General features: G+C 61.7%; 1 protein-coding gene across 3 annotated transcripts in view; it reads left to right on the forward strand.

The window, feature by feature from the left end:
- Nucleotides 1–25,083, forward strand: part of NCAN (neurocan) — an 82,076-nt gene that overhangs the window by 30,702 nt on the left and 26,291 nt on the right. For 2 of the 3 annotated variants that reach the window (XM_075902829.2, XM_075902827.2), the window contains exons 3-8: nucleotides 13,719–14,120; nucleotides 15,584–15,758; nucleotides 16,919–17,046; nucleotides 17,864–18,157; nucleotides 18,476–19,486; nucleotides 22,010–23,698. In XM_075902829.2, coding sequence (XP_075758944.2) covers nucleotides 13,719–14,120; nucleotides 15,584–15,758; nucleotides 16,919–17,046; nucleotides 17,864–18,157; nucleotides 18,476–19,486; nucleotides 22,010–23,698 — 3,699 coding nt within the window. The remainder of the gene's footprint in view (nucleotides 1–13,718; nucleotides 14,121–15,583; nucleotides 15,759–16,918; nucleotides 17,047–17,863; nucleotides 18,158–18,475; nucleotides 19,487–22,009; nucleotides 23,699–25,083) is intronic. The other variant, XM_075902828.2, reaches the window with a different exon arrangement.

Below are 25,083 nucleotides of genomic sequence, written 5' to 3' on the forward strand. Positions count from 1 at the left end.
GCTTGTATTGTCCTGAGGCAATTTTCAACCGACCCGTTGGACTGATGAGAACGGAAACGAGCGGTTACCTGTCACCGGAGTCTCTTCTAGTGAGGCTGTCTCAGGGAAGGGACATTAATTGTCTGGGAGGAGTGCAACACCCCCCCCCCCCCCCGCCAGTCAGCCAGCATAGTAAATAAATCTAGGCCGACTTTGCTCCAGGGGGGCAATTCGTCCTGTACCACCAATATGGGCTCTTGACGTTTCCTATATTTTTTTTAGACCAGGCAATCCGCTCCAGCAGCTTCCTGAACCCGGCTGTGGCCAGTAGAAAATACCTCTGGCCCTTTGTGTACATTCTTCCATGGCTAAATGACCTTCATGTGTCCTTTAGCATCTTCTTTTGCAACCCCTTAGCTGTCCCCATGCTGGGGCTTGGAAAAGAAATCCCACCTCCTGCAGAGCACACCTCGCTGGGCTGGGACAGAAGAACTGGCCCAATTATAGGGGGACGAAGGGGAGGGGAGGTTTTCTTCTGAATCTCTGCAGTGAGAAGCAGCAGAGAAAATCCCGGAGGCCAAATTACATTCTTTCAGCCAGCTGGGGGTAAAGTATAAATCAATGAAACCGGGAATAATCCCAGTGAAATCAAAATGAGCTGTTTTAGCAAGAGCTGCGAGTGCGGTTTATACCATAAATGACTGCAAATTAATTAGGCTGATCTATTGTATAGTAACTGCTAGCCACTTCGCTTTTGACCTGGTGTCCATCCTCTGCTGCTTTCTTAGTTAAACTCACTTTCTAGGTAACCAGGAACATTTATGCAGTAACGGAGTTTGGAATTCGCAAACGCGAGGCCCCAGATCTTAAACCTCACTTCGATCGGTTCCAGCTGAAACAAAGACAGCGATTCCTTGATCTGATGTGTTGGTTTTCTGACTGAACGGCTAACCCTTGGCTTCTTTCTGCCTTCCCATCCCTTTTTCCCTCTGGGAATGTCTCTGTCCCTGTCCCTACCCCTGGGATACCTTCGGATGCATCCCAGAACTTCTGTGTTAGTCTGTCCTGTTTCCTTATCTTCACTCCAGCTCGCCGCCTCCTTGTTTCCGAAGTCTCTTTCCCTTTCATTACGGCTTCTCTTTTATGACAGCCCATGTCATTCTTGCTTGACTTTTCTCACCCTTTGCGAGTGGTGTTTGTCTATATGGAACTGGGCAGCTCCCCTATTGAATGTATTCATCATTCCCCAGCCCTGTGAAGCAGGTACATACTATAATAGTGATTGAAAAGACATGGGATCGGGGCACAGACTGTGCAAGTGACTTGACCAAGGTTCCATGGGAAGTCTGTGGCAGGGCACAGCAATGAACACAAGTCTCCTAACATGAAGTGCACGGCCTGCAATGCCAGACGAGCTCTGCTCACATGTATCTACTACAGAGCTACAGACTCGCCCTTTGTTTGGCTTTTGTTTAACTACGCTCATCTTCTCTTTGCTTGCCTTCTAATTCTGCCTTTCCTCTTACTGTCCTGTTTGCGGCGAGCCCTGCCATCCCCACAGCTGACTTTCCTCTCCCATCCGGCTCTGTCCCTGGCACCCCTCTGACCACACAACTCCAGCCTCGCCCCTTGCTGCGAGCCCCCTTTTCCAGAGCCAGCTGCAGCCTCTCTGCTCCACCCCCAGCGATGGGCAACCTCTTTATAATTGCCCCCGGCCGCTACGGCCGCACCTCGCTCACGGCAGCACTTTGAAGTATGCGGGGGGAGCTGCCAGCTGCTCTCTTGCTGGTTTTCCCCTTTCTCCCACCCCTCCAAAACCATTCCTGGCTCGAGCTCACCCCGCTCCTAAGACAAGTCCTTGGAGCTCCAGAGAATCCCGCAGAGCAGCTGTTCCGGGCTCCCCTCTTTAAGACAAATATTCTAAGCCCCACCGGGCTGCCTCCAAGCCTCCAGCGTGGGTTGGGCGTCATGCCAGGGGCTGGGAATAGACTAGCCCAGCCAGCCTGGCAATCCCAGAAAGGCCTCGGTAATCCCAGCTCTCTCCCAGCCTTGTGTACAATGTGCAAAGCTCACAACAGATCTGTGTTCTCAGGGGGGTGGAGGGAGGCGTTTGCCAGCCCCTCTTGGCAAGCGCAGGCAGTGGCTTAGGGCCACTGGCAGCCCGTGCTGGCCTCCCATCAATACCACCATGAAACTTCCTATGCCCCAGGACGCAGGCCAAAGCCACCGTCTCAATCTCAGCGCATTGCTGGTGGCTGGGACGCAGAAGCTGCTGGCCTCCTGTGTGGACCATGCGGCTGGAAGCGGCCTGTGCCAGTTCCCTCCGCGGGGCACAAGTCTGGGGCCTCTGGTCAGTTTCTCAGAGGCCAAGAGCTGCAGCCCCAAGTCCGCAGGAGGTTGATTTTCTCTCCACCCTTCGTCGGGACAAGGACACTGGGGGTACGTCTACACTACAGCGCTAGTTCGAACTAACTTAGTTCGAATTAGTTAATTCGAACTAAGCTAGTTCGAACTAACGCATCTAGAACTAAAAACTAGTTCGAACTAGCGTTTTGCTAGTTCGAACTAGTAAGTCCACATTGAGTGGACTCTGAACAGGGCTTAATGATGGCCGGAAGCAGTGCCGGCAGGGCATAAAAGGAGGACTTAGAGCATGGAGATGCTGTCTCAGGCTAGCCGAGGGCTGCGCTTAAAGGGTCCCGACCCCCACCCCGGACACACAGTTCTAAGGGGTGCCCCGCTTCCAAAGAAGTTCTGGCTTGGATTGCCCACACTGGGCACATCACACCACTCGGCCATCAGCCCGGCTGCACTTGCCGCAGGCTGCCATCTGGGGAGAGGGAGTAATTGGGGGGCTGCAGGAGAGCTTCCACCCCCAGAAGCCCGCAGAGCCAGCCCAGTCCTCCCCATCGGGGGCTCGTACCCCATTCCTCCCTCACCTCCTTCCACTTACCCTTCCCTAGCCCCTCTTCTTATTGATGTACAAAATAAAGATAACGTTTCTTCCAACATTGACTCTGTCTTTATTGAAAAAAACTGGGGGACACTGGGAAAAGGAGGTGGGAGAGGGGAAGAGAAAGGCTGGGAGAGGGGAGGGCAACTAACATGATCAGGGGTTGGGAACAGGTCCCAGATGAAGAAAGGCTACAGAGACTGGGACTGTTCAGCTTAGAAAAGAGGAGATGGAGGGGGGACAGGATAGAGGTCTCTAAAAGCAGGGGTTGGGTGGAGAGGGTGCATTCAGAAAAGTTCTTCCTGAGTTCCCATAAAGAAGGACTAGAGGACACCAAAGGAAAGGAATGGGTAGCAGGCTTGAAACTAGTAAGAGAAAGTTGTTCTTCTTGACAAAGCAAATAGTTAACCTGTGGAACTCCTTGCTGCAGGAGGCTGTGAAGGCTACAACTAGAACAGAGTTTAAAGGGAAGTGAGATAAAGTGATGGAGGTTGGGTCCATGGAGTCCTATTAGCCAGAGGGTAGGAGTGGTGTCCCTGCCCAAAGTTTGTGGAAGGCTGGAGAGGGATGGCACGAGACAAATGGCTTGGTCATTGTCTTCGGTCCATCCCCTCCAGGGTCCCTAGGGTTGGCCGCTGTTGGCAGACAGGCTACTGGGCTAGATGGACCTTTGGTCTGACCCAGGACGGCCATTGTAAGCTCAGGGCTCAGTGTCGGGGGTCTCAGTGGACCCCCTTGATTTTCATGCACACCTGGTCCTGGGTGGCCAGGCTGGCAGCTCTCCTGCCCTAGACAGCCACTTTCCTGTGCCTAGTGCGGAGATCGTGGACGAGGTCCACGATGTCCGCACTAGCCCAGGAAGGTGCCCGCCTCTTGCGGTCCAGGGCAAGCTCCCGGGAGCCGCCAGCCTGGTCCCGGCAAGAGGGGGTGGGCTGGGGGGCATCGGGTGGGTGGCTCTGTGCCGTGCCAGGTGCAGGGTCTGCTAGCTGGGTGCTGGCAGGCTTGCACCTGGCACGGGCACCGTAGCCAGCCCGTGCCCCTTTAAGGGGTCCGGGGCCGGGAGGGGGGCATAGAGTTTCCCTGGTGTTGGCCAGAGTGGCCACCAGGGAAACCTGGGGAGGGCTAGCCTCCCACTAGTTCGAACTAAAGGGCTACACAGCCCTTAGTTCGAACTAGCTAGTTCGAACTAGGCGTTAGTCCTCGTAAAATGAGGTTTACCTAGTTCGAACTAAGCGCTCCGCTAGTTCGATTCAAATTCGAACTAGCGGAGCGCTAGTGTAGCGCATAGGAAAGTTAGTTCGAACTAACGTCCGTTAGTTCGAACTAACTTTCTAGTGTAGACATACCCTTGGATCCCCACCCTTGTGGTTGGGGGTAAGCCAGCTGGGAAAGGCCTCGGAATTCCTTCTGGGACCTGAGCTTGACGGTGTCATTTATTCGGCTTTCGCCCCAGGCGCCCTGGCTCTCCCGAGAGCTGCCTACGGCGTCAGGTCCCCCCGACCTCCCTCTATGCGGCATTTGTGCCGAGCTCGTGTCTTTGCTCCACTGCCAAAAGCGTGGAAAGCGTCTCCCAAACGGATGCTCACCAATGGGTGGCCAAGGGCACCTGCGTGGGCACCCAGCGTGGGAAACCTCCCGGCCTCGGCCTCCCCTTGCAGACCGTTCCCCTGGCTGCAATGGGAGCTGTTGCCTTCTTGCAGAGTTTGTCCTGGGGTGAAATAGTCCCCGTTTTTCCACCAATGCCCGCTGGGCCTGCTCTCGGGTGGCGCTACGCCTCATAAGAACATAGGAACATAAGAACGGCCGTACTGGGTCAGACCAAAGGTCCATCTAGCCCAGTAGCCTGTCTGCCGACAGTGGCCAGCACCAGGTGCCCCAGAGAGGGTGGACCGAAGACAATGATCAAGCGATTTGTCTCCTGCCATCCCTCTCCAGCCTCTGACAAACAGAGGCCAGGGACACCATTTCTATCCCCTGGCTAGTAGCCTTTTATGGACCTAACCTCCAGGAAATTATCTAGCTTCTCTGTAAACTCTGTTCTAGTCCTAGCCTTCACAGCCTCCTCTGGCAAGGAGTTCCACAGGTTGACTACACGCTGCGTGAAAAAGAACTTTCTTTTATTAGTTTTAAACCTGCTCCCCATTAACTTCATTTGGTGTCCTCTAGTTCTTCTATTTAGGGAACTAATAAATAACTTTTCTTTATCCGCCCTCTCCACACCACTCATGATTTTATAGACCTCTATCATATCCCCCCTTGGTCTCCTCTTTTCTAAACTGAAAAGTCCCAGTCGCTTTAACCTCTCCTCATATGGGACCTGGGCTTCATTTGCAAGTGCGGTATGCCTACATTACCCCGCTAGTTCGAACTAGTGGGGTAGTGTAGACATACCCTCCGGGATGGTGTAGCTGGGGCTTGGTCCTGCCGTGAGGGCAGGGGACTGGACTCGATGACCTCTCATGGCCGCTTCCTCGTGTGCTCTGCTTCTGTCTCATGTCCCCAGTCTCAGAGCACTGTCCACCTACCACAAGCTTTGGTCTGGACTGTGTAACGTCCACATTCTGGCCAATTCCGATGGCTCATTCTGGGGCTCCGGATTGTCCAGAACGATCCAGTGTCTTATCCCGGACTCCAGTAGCCCCCAAGCCTGGTTCTTCAGCCTTAGATTAGACCCAAACTCTTCTACAGCTCCTCAGTTTTTTGGTCCCCTCTGTAAAAACACCGGTCAAGGGGCAGCGCCCCTCCCGTTCCACAGTCTGCTTGAAAACCCTTCAATGCATCCAGGGCTTCGGCACCCCGAGGGCGCTGCGGCCCATGGCTTGCACAGAGGGGCAGGGGAGCCTTCTCCAGTGGTGTCCCGCATCTCCAGAGAGTTTCAGCTCCGTGGGGCTTTTCGCTGCTTCGTTCTGCCCCTTTCCGAGTGCCTTGGTGCTCCGGGAGGCTCTCAGAGGCCACCCAGCGGCCCTGAAAATACTTAACAAAGCTTTGCAGAATTCTGCCTGTCTCCTGCTGACGGCGGCCCAAGCTGTGCATGCAACCCAGCACTCCTGGCCCCATATGTGGCCTTCAAAGTACCCCAGTACCACACCCCACTCGGCTGAGCGCTGGCCCCTCGCTTTGGGAAGCGGCCGGGATTTGTGGCAAGTTGAGCTCTGGCTTCCTCCCGCCGTATTTTTTACAGCTCCGTCACCCCTAGAAGCAGGAGTTGGCCTAGCAAGCCATGGGGCCAGGTGAGCGAGGAGCTGTATCCCTCCCTTTCCTGGGGGTGAGGCCCTCTCTGCTCTCGACAGCCTCCACTCCCCGTCAATGACCCCTCTCATTTTCCATCCGCATGTGGAATAAATTTTATTCTGTGCACCAAGGTGTGTGCAGATGTGCACCACCCCTAGAAACACAGGCTGCTGGCTGTGGGAGGTGGTGGGTGCCCTGCCAGTCAGCTGGGCAGCCCCTAAATCTCCCCTGGGCTGCCGCCCACACCATGGCTTTTAGGGAACCCTGCTCCCCATCCCCTTTCACCAGCTGCTTCACTCAATGACTTGCAAACACACATGTGCGCAGGGCTGCCATGGCAACACAGCCCCACTATTGACTCCCTTGGCCGTCACGTGTGTATCCAGCGAGGAGGGGACTTCGGGAGAGAATCGGTATTAACGATCCCGGCTCACAAAACAGCAGCTAACGACCGGTGACAAATCGCCCGCGATAATTAGCCAATAACAAGCTCGGCGCTGGCGCTAATCGGCAGCGACGGCTGGTAATGAGCAATCAGAGCGTTCCCTGGCTTAGGCGGGGCTCGGGCCGGGTCCAGCGACACCAGGCTCAGCATCACTATCCAAGGGGCAGAATGGAACGTCCCGTACGGCGACCAGCAGCAGCCCCAGGGGGAGATGTTGGCTCCGGGCCCACCGGCGGGGGAAGCTGCAGTCATAGACTCACAGAATCGCAGGGAGGGCAGATCTCAGGAGGCACCGAGTCCAGCCCCCGGCCCAAAGCAGGACCAACCCCCAACTCCATCAGCCCAGCCAGGGCTTTGTCAAGCCGGGACTTAAAAACCACTAGGGACGGAGATTCCACCCCCTCCCTCGGGAACCCAGCCCAGCGCTTCCCCACCCGCCTAGGGAAATCGTTTTTCCTAATATCCCACCTAGACCTCCCCCACTGCAACTTGAGCCCATTGCTCCTCGTTCTGCCACCGGCCCCCACTGAGAACAGCCTCTCGCCAGCCTCTTGGGAACCCCCCTTCAGGGAGTTCAAGGCTGCTCTCAAATCCCCCCTCCCTCTTCTCTTCTGTAAACTGAGCCCAAATCCCTCAGCCTCTCCTCGTAGCTCATGGAATCATTTTTGTCGCCCCCTCGCTGGACCCTCTCCAATGTGCCCACATCTGTTCTGTCGCAGGGGGCCCAACACTCCAGCTGTGGCCTCCCCCGTGCTGAATAAAGGGGAATCATCACTTCTCCAGGGCCGGCCTTAGCATGAGGCAAACTGAGGCAGCTGCCTCCGGTGCCAGACTGTGGGGCGGCGCGACCAGGGTGTAGAAAATTGTGTCTGCTGCTGTTAGTTCTCCTTTACTGGGGTAGCGGCGAGGAGTCCTGTGGCACCTCATAGACTAACCTTCGTTGGGGTAGGTAGCGGAGCAGGGCCACGAGAGGAGGAGGAGAAGAAGGAGGCCGAATTCAGACCTTTCACAGTTTTGGCCCAAGCGAGGGGGTATGGGGGCGTCCTTTGAGCTCCCCGCCTCAAATGCAAAAATGTTGTGGGCCGGCCCTGCACTTTTCTAGATCTGCCGGCCAGGCCCTGTTGTGCCGAGCGGCTGCCTAGCCAGGCGGTCCCCAACCCGGAACCGGGACTCTGCCCTTGTCTGTGTTGAACCTCATCCCGTTTCTTGCAACGCTCGTGCTCCCTCGTGTGCCTAGTGCGAGGAGCCAGGAGCTGCTGGTGCATGGTGCCGCCCCCCTGGCCGTTCTGGTGCCGGCCTCAGCTGGGTAGGGGGTGGACAGGAGTAGGGGACTGGATTTCAACCCCCACACACTTAAAAAGGTCCCACTCCATTGGCTGCACTGGCAGAAATGCAGCCGTTGGAAGGGGTCTCCCCCATCCCGTGTCATTAGCATCACTCCAGGCCCCCCCCCCCCGCATCTCCTTTCCCAGAACGGGGCGCTGCTGGTCCCTAAAATCTAATTGCCCAGCCTTGCTCGGTGGCTGCGGTTTGCTCTGCCCCGGGGAGATCTCATCCTGCTGCCGTGAGCCAGCGCCGAGCCGCCAGCCGCGGAGCTGCACCGGGAAGGCTCTGACCTGGGGGCGGGGGCGTTGGCTGCAGTGTCCGAGAGCAGAGGGGCTGGACCAGATGCTGCCAGGCCTAATCCGAGGGAGGGGAAGGGAGAGGCTGGGTCCTCGTGCACCATCGTGCCCCCTCGTGTGCCTAGTGCAAGGAGCCAGGAGCCGCTGGTGCAAGGTGCCCCTCTCCTTGCCCTGACTGCTCTCACGAGGCCTCCCCTGCGGCTGCTGAGGCGTGTGCCCCATTTTGACTCCCTTAGAGGAAGGAAACAGAAACGCAGCCGGCAAAGCGGGAGCGAGTCCGAGCGCTGCGTGTGATTGCAGGCCTCCCGGGGCAGGGGCTGCGGGCGGGGGTGGGGAGGGGCCGTGCACCGAGCAAGGACACAAGGAGCCCTGAGACAAGGGGCAGTTCGGCAAAAGAAACGCCCCCGTCCCCCGCCCACCGTTTGCCTTTTCCCTGGCGGCACCTGGGCCCCTCTTTCCTGCTCCCTGCCTTTCTCCGAGCTTGGCGGCCAGGATCTGGGGGGCGAAGGCCCCGCACCGGCCGCTCCGCCCAGCGCCCTCGCCCCGCCAGGCACGTGTCCTCCAGTTATTTGTGGCTCTGCTGCGGCTGCTGAATCTGCACTTACCGAGAGGCCAAGAACATGCAGGGAGCCCTGAAGTGAAGCCAGCGCCCACCCGGCTTGCGGAGGGAACCAGCAGCGCGCTGCTGGCTGGCCTAGGGCCGGACCTGGGGGGGGAGTGAAATCTTCCAGAGGGGCCCCGCTCTGGAGCCATGCAGGCTTAAAGACCCCCCTCCCCCAGTCACCTGAACACCCAGGGCCAGGCTGCAGGCAGGACTCAGCTCTGGGGAAGTGACTCGGAGTCCACGGGACGTGCCAGGGCACCCGTGGCACAAACAGCACAGGGGGGACACGGCCCCTGCCCTGCACAGCTCGATGCCTCAGCCCACGACTGCTTCAGCCCAGGGCAGGAGCCGCCGGCATCAGACCCCCCGGGCTTGGCTTCATAGCAGCTCTCCCCGCCCCTCTGCCCACCGTCAGCCCGTGGCTGGGTCCCTGTGGGGAGCCACAAAGGAGGTGTGGACATGGAGCTGGCTGTGGAGGAAGCTGGTTGAGACCCGGAGGTGGGTCGGCAGAGTAGGGCCATCAAGGCGAGGGCGAGGTGCCGGAGTTGGCTGCAGCAGGCAGGAGTGGGAGCCCCACTGGAGGGGGAAGGTGGCGCCGGGATTGGAGGGGCCAGTGCGGAAGGGGCAGTGACCAAGGCCTGAGGAGATGGTGAGGGGCCTGTGGAGAGTTCGAATCATGGAGAGCCAAAGAGATAAAATCCGAGCTTTGGAACATTCTAGAGGAAGCAGCGGTGAGGTTGGGGACAGACGGCCTGGATGTGGGGACTGTGGGGTGGAGCCCAAGGCACGTTCCTTGCTATGGGGCTCTGCACTAAGGCCTTGGTTTGGGGTTCATCCTGCAAATCCTTGATGTGAGGCCAGCTGTGCATTCACCGACACCCTACGCTTGAGGAGCTTTAACCTTGTCGCCTGGGGGTGTCTTCCCAACCCCCTGCCACCGATACCCGGTCCTCTGGCTCTTCCGCCTGCTTTGTTCTCATAGGGTTGCTGGGGATCATGGGGCTGACAATGTTCCCGCTCTCTTTTCCATCCATGTGTGGAATAAATTTTGTTCTGTGCACCATGGTGTGTGTGAATGTGCACCACAAGGAAAATCACAAACCTAACTGTGGGCTCTCTGCTAATCAGCTGGGCAGCATTAGACTCTCTTCTGAGTGGCTGCCCAAGGAATACAGGCTGAGATCTGCCAAACACCTTCCACCAGAGCACGTCACAACCGATCTGGTGCTGGCTTCAAACCAGTGACCCCAAGGTGAGAGACTCCATGTTCCACCCGCCCAGGCTCCCAGGGATCTCTCAGGTGTCAGAACAGGAGAGTAGGAAGAAACGGAAACGAGAGATGAATAAAACATCCCACCTCCCGCATGACCTGCTCTGTAAAAACCCAGCTGCCCGCTGCCTGCTGCAGTGAGCAACGAGGAGCGCAGAGTGTTAATAGGGTTGCAAAGTGGGGTTCGCTGGGTATTAGGCGACGTAGAGAGCAGATGAAATGGGGGGGGATCACTTATTGCCCTAAGTCTCCCACGTCGGCATCGTTATGAGAGCATCCCACCTGTGGGATTGAGTGCTCTTTAACAAGGAGAATTAGAGGAGATTTACAGCCCTAGACACCCCTGCTCCTGCTGCTTGGTGGTGGATTAGCTGGCTTCTGGCTAGCAGAGGTCGGTAAGGGTGTGGGGAGGGGGAACAATTTTAGCCCAGACGGTGTCATGGTGGCTGCTTATGCTGGCTGGAATTGGGCACCTCCTCACGCGGTGGCCCGGTAACTCTGCGGGGCTGGCTGGTATTCTGTGTGCCATAGAGTACAGCACAGAAAGGAATGCTCTCACCCCCAGTTTACAGAATCACACTGCTGGTGTCAGTAGTGGGATTAGGACGCCAGCATTCCTGGCTCCCAGGCCTGTGCGCCGATGACTCGGCTCACCCTTTTCCTATGCACTCCCCAGTGTGTGAGCTCCCAGGAGCATCAGGCTCCGTGAAGTTGATGTCCGGAACCGGCTCTTTCGACAGGCAGGAGCGGACATCGCATCCCCAGGATAGGGCCTTGAATAGACGAGGCCGCACTGGAATCATGTGGACGTCACCAATTCCCAGGCTGAACCCGGCTGCTGTCTGCCTGCCGGTTCCCTCAATAAAAGCATAATCATAACGTACAGTGCCTAGCGCAGCAGGCTCCTGGTGCAGGACTGAGGCTCCCTGGTGCTACCGCACTAGAAATAAAACGTAAATAACATTTTAATAACGACAGTTGCCTGGGAGTGTCTGCGTTGCCCACGCTTCTCACAATGCCTTTCGTCCTCTCGTTCAGTCTATAAATCAGCCCCTCTCCAAAGGGATAAACTGCTTCAACAAATGCCCACAACAAGTGATTCAATTCACTACCTGGTCATTTATGGAGGGGATAAAAGCAGTTTATGGCTTTACATAATTAGATGTATCGATGCCGGGTTTTATCCCTGGAGGGAGCGCAGCCTATCTTGCTTCCCTCTTCTCCCGTCTCTTTGAAAGCAATTTATGCAGCCAGTCCAAGCCCCTCCTCTACCAGCATAGCACTCCGGTCGCTCCTCACCGGGATCCCTTCCTAGATGGACGGCAGCAGAAAGAGAGGCCAGAGCACAGGACAACTCGGAGGGGAGCATGGAGGGTGCGCAGAGGGAGCCTGGTGGCTTTGGGGGGCTGACTGTTAGTCCATGTGCCCTAGAGCACAGGACAGAAATGAATGAACTCCTCCCCAGCTTCCAGAGTCCCGCCTGCCTGGCCCCCGGGTGAAGCTGGTGTCAGTAGTGGGATTAGAATGCAAGCGTTCCTGGCCCCCAGACCTGTGCTCCAATGACTCCACTCAGCCTTTCCCCGTGCCCGCACCAGCCCTGCCTGTGAGCTCCCAGGAGCATCTGGCTCTGTGATGCAGGGGCACCGGGAGGGAGGGTGGGGCACTGAATATTTCCTGGCAGAGCCATGCACAGAAAGAGGCTCAGATGTGTAGGACAAGGGGATTCTGCAGGGGAGAAGAACACAGCTTTCAACTTGGCCGGGGGAACAGAGGGATCTGAAAACGATGCCTGGAGCATGCTGCACTGGCCCTCAGCTCTTAGCACTGCCTGGCACGCACCAGCCCCTGGCACTGCCTGGAGCATGCTGCTCTGACCCCCAGCCCTTAGCGCTGCCTGGAGCACATCAGCCCCTACAGTTGCCTGGAGCCCCGTCTCAGACCCCCGGCGCCCTGGGTCAGAGGCCTCTGCCGTTCTGCGTGCAGACAGCCCACGCCGGAGAAGACACCTGCTCTGCTCTCTTACAGGAGACGCTTTTATTCCCACCCATGGCAAAGCAGAGCCCTAGGGTTTCCAGCGTGTGCTTCGGAGGAGAAGAGAGGGCTGCAAACATGCAATTAAGAAGCAGAATTGTTAATTGCTGCTTACAAAGGCCTCCTGAGCCAAGCTGATATTTAGCTACTTTAGCTTCCTCTCTGTAAAGAGCCCTGCCTCGATTTCCCTCCCACCCCCGCCCCTCAATGCACCTGCATCCCAGCTTTGCCAGGGCTGCTTTTATACCTGGCTCCCTACTGCAGGCTTCAGCACTCATGCAATTAAGAGCAGCTTAGACCAATTAGCTTAGCTGCCTGCTGGGACCAGGTTGCGCGACACCCTTTCCTGCCCAGACAGCCCGGGTGTTCACTGTGCCAGTGTCTCCACGCTGCGGCCGGGGCTGGCCAGCCTTGCCCAGAAGCCTGTTACCTGCCAGGTTCTAGGCCAGCTGCAGCAGAGGGAGCGGATCGCTCCACAGTGCTACAGGAACTGGAGTAAAACACACACCTGCTTTCCAGTAGATACCGACCAGGTCACTGAGCACATTCCTCGTACGCTGGGCACTTGGGCAGCCACCAGGAGAGAGTCAAATGCTGCCCAGCTGATGAGCAAAGCACCCACCACCGGCAGCCTGTGTGTTTTAGGGTGGTGCACATTCCCACATGCCTCAGTGCACAGAACAAAATTTATTCCGCACCCTGAAGGAACACATGAGAGGGCACGTTGCCTCTGATCCTGCTCTCACCTGCCCCGCAGTGGCTGGTATCCTCTGGGGCGTAACTGCTGGCCACGCTGACTTTCACAGGGTGCTTCTCATGAGCAACGACTGCGGCGTCCTGGCTCAGCAGGAGCCTGGTCTGCAGAGTGTGTGTCCAATTCGCTGCTCGCCCACGGCAGCCCAGGGGCCTTTAGGTCTGTCGCTGCACCTGCCGCAGTCCCAAGGCCAAGGGAGGGTGTGTGTGAAAGCGAGAAACCAGAGTTGAGGTCCATCCCCCTGCATTGGCCGGGCCCCGCTGCAGCTCGCTCGGTTTATGCAGAAAGCCGCCGGGGTCTGTGGTGCCAGCCAAACCCGCTGGGGGCGCGATCCTGGGTCTGCCCAGGGAACAGGGTGGACGGGGGCAGCGGCCGACGTTGGCACAAACCGCCCCCGGGCTGCGGGGAAGTCGGTGGGCGGCAGCGAAGGTGCGACAGGGCCGCTTGGTGTCACCCCGTCCTCGCCGTGCGAGGCTCCCCGGGAACAGACACGCAGAGTGTCACCCAGCGGGAACGGGTCGCGGGGGTTCGGCCGCCCTCTAGGAGACCCGGGCGGCTGCTCCGCCTTAGGGGGGATGGGAACGGGGCCTGCGTAGCTTCCCGGCACTGCCGGACCCCAGCCGGGCAAAGTGAGAATGAAAGTGGGAGGGGGGGCGTTTCCGCCCCCTGCCGTCGATTCCGAGTTGAGTTTGCCGTTGGTTCTGAATGTGGCTTGCCCAGACCATGTGTGCCAGTTGCCTTCTCTCCGTTGTGCCCATCACCGTGGTATCATGCCCCCCAGGCGTTCCCCTCCCACTGAGCCCCTCTCCTCTCTGCCTGTCTCCCGCAGGCTCCCAGGACAACGGGAAGATCATCCACATCAACAAAGTCCAGCACCAGCCGCAGCGGGTGGGGCTGGCTGAGCCCGTGGCCCTGCCCTGCCTTTTCCTGCTCCACCCCTCGGCCGCCCTGGGGCCCAACCACCCGGCGGTCCCGCCTCGCATCAAATGGAGCAAGGTGCAGTCGGCGTCCGGCCAGAAGCAGGACGTGCCGGTCCTGGTGGCCCAGGAGAACGTGGTGAAGGTGGGGAAGGGCTACGAGGGGAGGGTGTCCCTGCCCGGCTACGCCAGCAACCGCTACAATGCCACCCTGGCGATCGGCGCGGCCCGGGCCAGCGACGCCGGGCTGTACCGCTGCGAGGTGGTGGCTGGCATTGACGACGAGCAGGACCTGCTGCCCCTGGAGGTCACCGGTGAGTCGGGCCGGGGCAGGCCGACTGGGCGTGAGGTGTGAGCCAGACAGGCTGAGCACCGGGGGGCGGGGGGATCCTTCCACCTTCACCAGCTGCTCCACAGCCCTTCCTCCCTCCCCTCCGTGGGATGCACAAACCACGCAGGGGACTCTGTGTCTCTCCATCGCCGGCCGCACCGGTGAATCCCAAAACACTGGAACTGGAAGGGCCCCCGGAGGGCCATCGGGTCCAGTCCCCCGCCCTCTAGGCAGGGCCCAGCACTGTCTAGATCAGGGGTGGGCAATAATTTTTTGCCGGGGACTACTTCGAAAAGTACTACTTCCCTACACAGGAAGGGGCGGGATAGTGTGAAGAAGGGGCGGAGCATTGAGCAGAAGGGGCGGGGCTCCTATTTAGCTTGTGGTCCACTCTGACCCCTAGATCCTCCTCTCCTCCCAGAGCTAGGCACAGAACCCAGGAGTCCTGGCTCTGTCCCACCCCCCACGAAATCCCCGTCCCCTCCCGGAGCCAGTACAAAGAACAAAGCAAATCATGGGCAAGCCCCCACCTTGCTAGTGCCCCGGGGGAAGCTCTGTGTGCATGTGAGCACACGCGTGTGCACGTGTGTGCACTGAGGGGGGGGGCACCTTCTCTTCCTCCCCGCCCCGCACGCCCACTGGGTTGAATCCCACACGGCCTAGTCCCTGGGGTGCCCTCAGGAGCAGCTTCCGGCTGCTGCTACCGGCTGGTGCTGCGGGCTCAGCGTGCGGCCAACGGGGACGGGGGGAATCTCTGGAGGGAATCGCTGGAGACACAGAGCCAGCGACTCCTCTGTCCCAGCCCAGACCCGCTCTGGGGCTGTCAGTGCGCCCCCGCAAAGGCTGCTCGGCCGGCCCCCCCAGTTCCCCTGGAGCTCTGCGGGGGGGTGGCTCATGGTCTGCTTTGTGCTTTCAGAAGGGTCTGTTACTGGCTGCAGGAGGGGAGGGGGGGGTCGCATGGGTTGGGGGGGCTGATCCAGGACTCCTGGGTTCTGTTACTGGCTCTGGGAGGGGAGGGGGATGGGGGGGGCTGATCCAGGACTCCTGGGTTCTGTTACTGGCTCTGGGAGGGGAGGGGGACGGGGGGGGCTGAGGCAGGACTCCTGGGTTCTGTTATTGGCTCTGGGAGGGGAGGGGGATTTTTTTTGGGGGGGGGGGTTAGCCAGGACTCCTGGGTTCTATTCTGGGAGGTGAGTGTGATCAGTGGTTAGTAGTGGGTGGGTGGGGGGCAGAATCCAGGCAACTGCCCCACGGCCCCAGCTGTGTCGCTGACCCCTGGGGCAAACCCCTCTGCGGACACACACAAACCTGCAGGCTCCCGGGCAGTGGCTCCAGCCCCCGTCACCCGCATGGGATGGACAAACTGACCGTGGGCGGAGGCCGGGGCGCCTTCCTCCCTGGGCCGCCCCCCCCCCGGCTCACGGCCCGCCCGTCCGCTCCTCCCAGGTGTGGTGTTCCACTACCGAGCCGCCAGCAACCGCTACGCGCTCACCTTCGCCGCGGCCCAGCGCGCCTGCCTGGAGAACTCCGCCGTCGTGGCTGCGCCGCGTCACCTGCAGGCCGCCTTCGAAGACGGCTACGACAATTGCGATGCCGGCTGGCTGGCCGACCAGACTGTCCGGTAACCCGGGGAGCCCCTGGGCCCTGGTGGGACACAGCTCGGGGGGAGCCCTGGGGGGGGGGAAGGGGCCACCCAGTGATGGGGGGGATGACACGAGGGGATGGCGCCGCAAAGCAGCTGCCTTGTTCCTGCGTCTTGCACCACACCAGGCGGCACTGGACACCTGGGCGCTGAAGCGAGGTGGTGTCCCTCCTTTGGGGACCCTGCAGCCCTGCTCCCCTAAGCCCATCCCGACCCAGCTGTGCAGCAGCCCCGGAGCTCTCTACTCAGACAGCAGCTGCAAACCTGGGCCTGGCAAATCTGCCCCAAGCTGGTGCCCAGGCAGGGGCTTGTACGTGCAAAACAAGTGTGCAAAGGCCACCTTTGTGTCTGCACACCAGGCAAGGGGAGTTGGTACCTTCTGCACTCGGGTGCCTTTCCACATACAGGCCTTTCCCACGCACACTGATTGGTCGCTGACTCACGAGGTCACCCGGAGTGAGTCGTGTCCCTGCACAATGCCTCAGTTTCCCCTTCTGCAAAATGGGGAGAGTGACACTGACCAGCTTAAGCATGGGGGAGGGTGGTTAATCCCAGCCCAGTGCTTAGAGACTGCACTTCTGCTGTTACCAGACAGCTTTCCACTGGGGGCAGTTCTTCACGGATCTGCCCTTCCCTCTCCTATCTATGCCCCCATCCGGCTCCCCGTGTCCCTCTCCACCTCTCCCTCAGCCTGTCTCCATCCCCCCGTGCCTCCCAGCCCCTCCAGCTCTCCTCTATGAAAGGGATTGTCCCTCTCCACCGTTGGCCCCAAAGCTGCCGGCAGACGCTCTCCGCTTTTGAGCGCAATCAAAGCGACAGCGGCTTGAAGCCGGCACGGCTCCCCACGGCGCGTGATTCTCCACGGGAGGAACGTGCGCCACAAGCAGCTGGATCCATCGCAGATTCGGAGAGCGGGGGCTGGGCTTTCAGCTGTCAAAGGGCCCCCTGTAGAAACCCCCCCTCCCTGGCTCCCCGCAGGCAGTGGTAGAAATGCCGGAAGCGGCCACCCTCCTTCCCCCTCTTTCCAGCTGCGCAGCGTGGAGAGGGCATTCATCCAGGTGCTCCCGGAGGCTCGTGGGGCAGGCAGGGCAGGGGTGGATCCAGCCCCGTGACCACTGGCCTCTGCCTTGTCTCCCCAGGTACCCCATCACGCTCTCCAGGCCTGGCTGCTACGGAGACCGCAGCAGCCTCCCGGGCATCCGCAGCTACGGGGTGCGGGAAGCCAGCGAAGCCTACGACGTGTATTGCTACGCCAGGGAGCTCCAAGGCAAGCCCTTCCCCATGACGCGTCCCTGGGCCGCCCCAAAGGGCCTCTCCTGGCCCCTGCTTTCAGGGGCGGGGATGTGGCTGGAGCCTCCGGGTTGCAATGGTCTCTCTGGTGGGGTCCTCAGACTCAGCGGGGAGCTGACGCCTGGAGGATTTCCACCTCGAGAGGTTCCAGGCAGGGAGCGGCTCCCTGGTCCCCTACCCCCACAACGGCAGCCCTCCCCAGCTTCTCTCGGAGATGCCAGAAAAGGCTCCGCAAGGGCCGTTCCATGGCGGGCAGCTCCGGGGGGGTTGGCCATGGGCCAACGGCCGCACGCCGGGCACGGTGAGATGCCGAGGAGCACGGTGCACCTGGCTGCGCCTTAGCGCTTCAGCAATGAAGGCCTGAAAAACGCGTTCCTTCCCAGGCTGCTGGAGGCTGATTTCATGGCCATGGCAGCAGCCGGAGCCAGGGAGAATTGATTGCTTCTTGGCACCTGCAGCCTTTCCGGTGACCTTGAGTAGTGGCGCGGCTCAGGGAGGCTGCAGCTGCATCCCAGACCCACACACCCACCCACACCACATACCCCCTGGCATTTGGTCTGTAGGCCGGGTGACGCCGGTGTGACCCTGCCACGCCTCACCCGTGTCCTACTGAACGCAAGAGGCTCAGCTTCTCAGCAGGTGCATCACTCTAGTGAAGTCGGTGGCTCGATCACACCAGCTGTTCCGCTGGGGCCATGCTCCACCCCAGAGGTGGCTGCCCCGTGGCAGTGACCCACGTGGGGCTGGGCGAATGGCGAGCACCTTGTGTCACTGGGCTTTCCTTCCCCTTGCAGGGAAAGTGTTCTACGTCTCCACGCCCGGGCGGCTGACGGCCCAGGGAGCCAAGAAGCACTGCCAGAGCCGGGGGGCCTCGCTAGCCACCACGGGCCAGCTGTACTTAGCTTGGAGGAACGGCTTGGATCAATGCGACCCCGGCTGGCTGGCTGACGGGAGCGTCCGCTACCCAATCCAGGCCCCGCGTAAGAAATGTGGCGGGGACGAGCCGGGCGTGAGAACCGTGTACCAGTTCCCCAACCGGACCGGCTTCCCTGACCCGGCCTTGAAGTTTGACGCTTACTGCTACAAAGGTAGGCGGGAGCGAGGGACGGCCCCTGTCCGGGGAGGGCTCAGACCAGGGACGCGTCCAGTTCCTGATCCAGAATCACCCTCTGTCTCGTTAAAACCACTTGCCCCACAGCCCTGGGCCTCGCCTACCCCCATGCCACCCCTCTCCCCACCCCACAGCTCTGGGTCTATGTGTGGGCATAGACACACCTGGGCTGGTGGGGGAGTTGGATCACCTGCCTTTGGCCCGGGAGAGCCCAGAAAGGAGCAGGATTCGGGTCACTGGGGCCAATCGGCTCCGAGCAGCCCGAGTCAGCTCCAGCTCCTTTGTCTCTTCGCAGCAGGTCAGCAGCCGCCCCCCTCGCCGACGAAACCAGCCGCGCGGAGTCTCGAGGAGCCCGCCAGCAGCCTGGAGCGTGGGCAGCCGGAGCAGGATGCGGGGGGCTCGGCGCCGGCGGGGCCCGGGCCCGGGAGCCTGGACAACACCTTGGCGGAGCACGACGCAGAGCTGCTGCCTCAGGCACAAAACGAGCTGCTCCCCCCAGGGCGCGAGGAGGCCGGCGCATCTGGGGACTCCAGGGAGATCCCCCGGGCTGGCTACAGCCTGAGGCACAAGCCGGTGCTGACGGAGGACGAGCAGCTGCAGCTGGTGACCCGGAGCCCGGTGGGGAAAGAGCCTCCCCCGGGGGCAGCAGCCACCGGAGCTCCCGTTCTGGAAGGAGCCGTGTCTCCGAAACCCCCATCAGTCTCCTCTCCAAGCGAAGATCAGTCTCTGAATATGGTCGACCAGGCTCCAGCGCAGGCGGGGAGCAGCCAGCAGGGAGCCCACCAGCCGCTGGGTTTCCCCACCGCCGCCTGGGAGGAGACACCCGCCCCATTATCCTCCGTGGAAACTGACGCGCCAGCCTCTGATGCCCTCCCGCCAACCCGGCCCCCAGGCATCCCACGGGGGCCCCCGTCAGCTCACGCGCAGCCTCCTTCCCCGAGTCCTGCCCCCGAGCTCCCGCAGGAACACATCACGCGCCCCGGCCTGGGGGCACCATCCGCCGCCCACACGCCCGAGCCGCCGAGCACCCCAGCGCGGGAGGTGCCCAGCCCCCAGCCCACCAAGAAGAGCGTCTCCGCGGGACTGAACGGCCGTCACTTCCAGCTGCAGCGCGAGGGGCCAGCCCAAGGCATGGATGGGACCGCGGGGGGGGCCCTCACCCCGGTCCCAGGCCTGGCGCTGGAGGCGAGCGGCACGGCGGACAACGCTGTCGAGATCCACCCCACGGCCAAGCCCACCGCCGAGGCCCACGCAGGGGAAGGCGCCTTCCCCCTCTCCAACGAAGTGGAGGGGCCGGCCGGCTCCCGTGAGTATCTGTAGTTAGCCGCTTGCTGACGGGACCCTCCAGTCACATAGGGGCGGGGGGAGGGGGCTGGAATTCCTTGAGGTGCGGCAGCTTGACAGGGCAGGACTGGCCCTCGGCCCCCGGGGCTGAGAGAGAAGCATTTGCCTCCAGTCGGGTCAGTTTCAACCTCCTTCCGAGGACAGGCCGGGCTGCTCGGTGCTCCTGCGGTTCCAGGGGAGCCAAAAGGCCACGCCTCACGCCTGGGTCTGACTTGTTCTCCGGGGACCCATCGTGCTCAGAGACTCACAGACCCCCGGCGAGATCAGGTCCTGCTGGGCCGGGCGCTGCCCAGACACCAACCAGGATCGGCCCCCTCAGGCCAGGGTCTTCCCCGTCACCGACCAGGATCGGGCCCCCTCAGGCTGGGCCCTGCCCAGGCACCGACCAGGATCAGGCCCCCTCAGGCTGGGCCCTGCCCAGGCACTGACCAGGATCGGGTCCCCTCAGGCCGGGCCCTGCCCAGGCACCAACCAGGATCGGGCCCCCTCAGGCTGGGTGCTGCCCAGACACCGACCAGGATCGGGCCTTCAGGCCAGGCTCTGCCCAGTCACCGACCAGGATCGGGCCCCTTCAGGCCGGGCGCTGCCCAGTCACCGACCAGGATCGGGCCCTTCAGGCCGGGCTCTGCCCAGTCACCGACCAGGATCGGGCCCCTTCAGGCCGGGCTCTGCCCAGACACCGACCAGGATCGGGCCCCCTCAGGCCGGGCGCTGCCCAGTCACCGACCAGGATCGGGCCCCCTCAAGCCGGGCGCTGCATAGTCGCTCCAGGCACTGCCCAGATGAGACTGGGTCCCTGGAAGGGCCTCGGGGCAGTGGGGGGGCGTCAGCCAGGGAGCCCCAACAGTCTGGCACCAGCCCCTGGCTCACTGTGCCCCCTTCCCGCCGTCTCCCTCCCCCTCCAGTCTCTGCCCCATCCCGTCCCTCTGCACTGACTTCTTTGTCTTTCTGGAACCAATAACTCCCCCCACCCACCCCATGCAGGGACTGACCTGAGCTCTCCCTACCCCCATTTCCACCCCAGCTCCCACAATCCCCCTCCTGCCCCCGCCGGAGGGCTGGCCCCCTTCTCCCGCCGAGAGAGCAGCACGTGCCGCTCCCCATCATCTGGCAGCTAACGAGGCCTCCTCCGTGATGAGGAGCCAGTAGCCATGGCAACCTTGCCGAGCCAGGATCTGCCGCTGCTCCTCATTAAAGGCCATTATAGCGTCGTGGTGCTAATCCGGCAGCGCCCAGCGGGGCCGGTAATCGAGGGCCCTGCACTGGGGCGGCTGGGAGCGACTCTCCTCTGACCCCTGAGCCTTCGGGGGGGTTTTCTGTCCCAGACCCTCCCTCCGAGCGCCCCCGCAGCCGGAGAGCCGGGCACAGCCAGGGCCTGTGGGGTGGTATTTTTTACACACTGAATTGGCACAAATGATTGATGCACACGCAGGGGCGGTAGCCCAGGCTGGCCATTTGCACGCGCGTGCAAACACACGCCCAAGTGCGGCGGCGGGAGCCGCACGCCAGACGCAGCTCCCTGCCACCACCATATCCCTACCTAACCTTTGGTGGGACAGCATCAGAGTCCTGTAGAGAACCCACGAGTCCTGACTCCAGCCCTCCTTGCTCTAACCATCAGGCAACACTCCCCTTACAGACCCAGAAAGAGAACCCAGGAGTCCTGGCTCTAGCCCTCCTTGCTCTAACCATCAGGCAACACTCCCCTTCCAGACCCAGAAAGAGAACCCAGGAGTCCTGGCTCCAGCCCTCCTTGCTCTAACCATCAGGCAACACTCCCCTTACAGACCCAGAAAGAGAACCCAGGAGTCCTGGCTCCAGCCCTCCTTGCTCTAACCATCAGGCAACACTCCCCTTCCAGACCCAGAAAGAGAACCCAGGAATTCTGCCTCCTAGTGCACTGACAGCCGGCCCCCCTGCCCCCCCTCGTGCTGCCATTAAACACCTTGGCAGACTCAAACTGCCTGTGTCTGCACTCGCAGGCCAAGGCCTGAGCATCTACAGTCAGACCATCCCAGCACTGGGACAGGCATCAACCCAGAGCCTCCCGTGGTACAGAGGGCCACCGGGTGCCCCGGGTCTCGTACAGCTCCAAGCACATTCCCTGTGCTCAACGGCTCCTCTTCCATCACGACAGGCCTGGGGCTTGGAGCCTGGGGCCTGGGGCCTGGGGCTTGGAGCCTGGGGCCTGGGGCCTGGGGCCTGGGGCGGGGAAGCCGAATGAACTGGCTCGGCTGACTGCTGCATCCCCCTCCCTCCCCCCGTCCCCAAAACCCGTCTGAAATGGAGGCGACTGAGTGCCAGTGCTCTGTCCATTTCGGCAGGAGCCAAAGCCTTGCACTGCCAGGATCGGGCCCTTCCCTTTGGCCCGCCTGCTGATTAGCATATTTAGAGGGGGTCCCTAGCTGTGCCGTCCACGCCCCCTCGCTGCCCCCTTGCTCGCGCCCCAGGGCTTTGGCTAACCCGTATCTCTGGCTTGTTGCAGAGCGAAGGGGATCAGCACACCCAGGCCTGCAGAGGGGGACGGCCCCCTCCTCGTCGGCCGCTCCCGACCAGCAGGGATGGACCCCTCGACTGACCCCGCCTCTCCCTCAGCACAGCCACTGGGCTCCCACCCACCAGCCCCCAGCCAGCGCCCGCCCGAGGGCGGGGCCCGAGGCCGACCCCAGCAGGATGGGAGAGTCCCCAGCAGGCCCTTGGGGGGCTGCCGAGACAGTCACCCGCCCTAAGGAGGGAGGATGGGACCGGATCTCGGACCACGCCCCGACACCGGCAGCCGATGAACCGACCCTGCACCCGTCTGGCACCGACGCTCGGAACCAGGAGGCCGATCTCGACCAGCCGTTCCCCAGCTCCAGCGTCCGAGGGGACTATCCCCATGTGGAGGGGCTGGGGCTGCCACCCCCCCAGGAGGATGCGGAGGATTCCTCTGGGGAGGCCGTCTCCAGCGAGGAGGGTGCCACACCCATCCCGCCACTCCCGGCCCTCCCCAGGGCCCACCTGCATGCGCCCCCCGCCCCTCACACCGAGGCTCCGGGGACACCCCCCTCCAGCTCCCCTGGAGGCAGTGAAGGCAGCGGAGCTGCAGAGAGCAGCTTCCAGGCACTGGAGGGCACATCCGCAGCCTTCCTTTCCGTGGCTGGCCACACCACCAGCCCACCAGCCAGTGGCGCCCAGAATCCTGGGGGGAGAGCCGGCGCGGACGCCCAGCAGGCGCTGAGCATGGAGTCTCTGGATGAACCCCCGGGCACAGAGGAGCCGCTGCCCGATGGGCCGGTCTGGGAGGCGAGAGACGAGAGCGGAGAGGATGAGCCGGCCGAAAGCCCCGTCACTTATTCCACAGGGGAGATTCCAGCCCCGGCCCCCACCCACTCTGGGCCTGAGGGGGCGCCAGCCGAGTTTCCGGCCAGGGAAAGCGGCCGCCCACCTGCCACGCTGCCCGGCCCGGCAATGCCAGCCAGCCGGCCACAGCCAGAGCTGGAGGAGGAGGGCGAGGACTTGAACTTGGCAGCAGCGCTGTCTGGAGATGGATCAGCGGAGCACATTGTGGGGCCGCCAACGCTGCCTGTTGGCACCACCCAGACCACCGCTCTGGGCCCCTACCAGCCTGCGGGGACCCTCTGGCCAGTGACAAGGAGGGGGCAGGTGGTCGCCGGAGCCATCAGCCTCCTCGAGCCGTCGCTGGCCATCACAGAGCCTGCCCGCCCCCTCCCACCGGATCCCACGCTCCCCCTCGCAGCGGGGAACCGAGCCCCTGCAGCTGGTGCACGGACCACGCTGCCAGGAGCCACCAGCGCCACGGGGCTCCAGCACGCGCCCTCGGCCGCAAGCCGCCCAGAGCCCAACGCAGGGAATGCTGCGGGGGGCGCCGAGAGGGAGGCGCCCCCACTGCCGTGGGGCTCTACGGCCGGGCCACCCCCGCCCAGCCTGCCTGCTGATTTGTCCCCCCTGCTCCCCGCGGCCCGGGAGGAAGGCGCGTTTGTGCGCCCCAGCCAGGCGGCGCTGGACAGGTTCCTTCTCCAGCCAGTGATCGACGCGGCCCCCGAGGGCGTCCTGGCCGAGGCTCCGGGGCTTTCTCTGGCCGACAGCGGGAGCGGCGAGGAGCCAGCGCTGCCCTTCGTGGGGGCACAGGAGGGCCTGGCCTGGATCGAGGAGAGCAACGCCAGCGTGCTGGGTGAGTGACGCCCGCCCAGCCGGGAACGGGGAAAATGCCATGAGCGAGGGGAGGGGGGGCTGCTGGAGCCAGCCAGAGCCTGAGCAAGCACTGGGTGAGCTCGGCCCGGGCGCCCCTCTCCCGACACGGAGCTCCGGCTTCCCCGGAGTTCTGCTGACGGCCCCACTCCCAGCCCACAGCCCCCTCCACTACGAGCAGGCTGGGATGCTCGCCCTGCCTTCCTGGAAGCTGGGGGCTCCCCCAGGCTTTGAACTCGGGTCTTCCCCCGCAAAGCCCCAGGTGGAGCCCTCTACATATCACAGGGGCCCTTTGCCTGCCCACTGCTGCTGCCCAGCCCAGGTCTCCTCCCTCCATCCATGGGCCTCCCGCAAGCCTAATGAAGTCCTACGGGGTGGCTGGGAGGGGGCCTGGAAAAGGGGGATCCCTCCCCCGCTCTCTTGATTCACATGGAACAAGGAGCAAAGGAATCCGTCATCATTCCTTGCTCTGCCTCCAGTGTAACACTCCCCCCCCCACCGCCTCCCCCAGTGCAAGCCAGTCGGGCCAGACCGGGGGGGGGGGGGAGACCCAGCTGGTGAAATGCACCAGGGCTGCATTCCCGTTGGCAAAAATAGCCTCCACTTCGCCTCCGCGCTGGCTGGCTCTGAGCAGGCAGGCTCCTCCGGGGCGGAAACCCGGAGAGAGGATTCCTGGGCTGGCGCTCCACCAGCAGGTCTGCCCAGCTGCTAAAAACCAGGGTGTAGAGAGAGACCGGGGGGGGGGGGGAGCAATCCAGAAAATGGTGTAGCTAGACCCCAAGGCCCTAGAGAAAGAGAGAGAAGTGGAATGGAGTGAACAAACGGATGAACAGGCCACCCATGAGAGCCGGACAAAATCTTGGGGGAATGTTTCATTGCGGGAAAAATTCCCAGGGTTTGACTTTCTTTTGGTCCCATTTTGGGACACAACCGGATGTGGAATCTGGAGAGTTTCCTGGGACAGGCATTCCCGGTGTCACCGAGCTCTGGGTGTTACACTCAGGCTACGTCTACACTGCGCGGCTATTTCAGGATACCGGAGTATCCCGAAATAGCTCTCCCGTGTCTTCACAGCCAGCCCGTTATTTCAGGCTCGCTATTCCGACGTTCCGGCAAGCCTGGTCCCGCGAGGACCCTGGTCTCCGGCATGGCGGGTTATTTTGAAATGTGGGGCAGTGCAGACAGCGTCAAAGGACGAAATCAGCTATTTCGAAATAGCATCGGAATCCAAATTGCGTCTCTTATTTTGCGTTACGGTGCAGTGTAGACGCATCCTGAGCACTGCCTGTGGAGTGAGCCAGGCAGGTTCCCCGACTGCCACACAGTGCAGACAGACCCTCCTGGTCTGTCTCCCACCCTGGCCCCGCC

Source organism: Pelodiscus sinensis, chromosome 32 (genome assembly GCF_052426305.1).
Source record: "Pelodiscus sinensis isolate ZL-2025 chromosome 32, ASM5242630v1, whole genome shotgun sequence".
Classification (NCBI taxonomy): Eukaryota; Metazoa; Chordata; order Testudines; family Trionychidae; genus Pelodiscus; species Pelodiscus sinensis.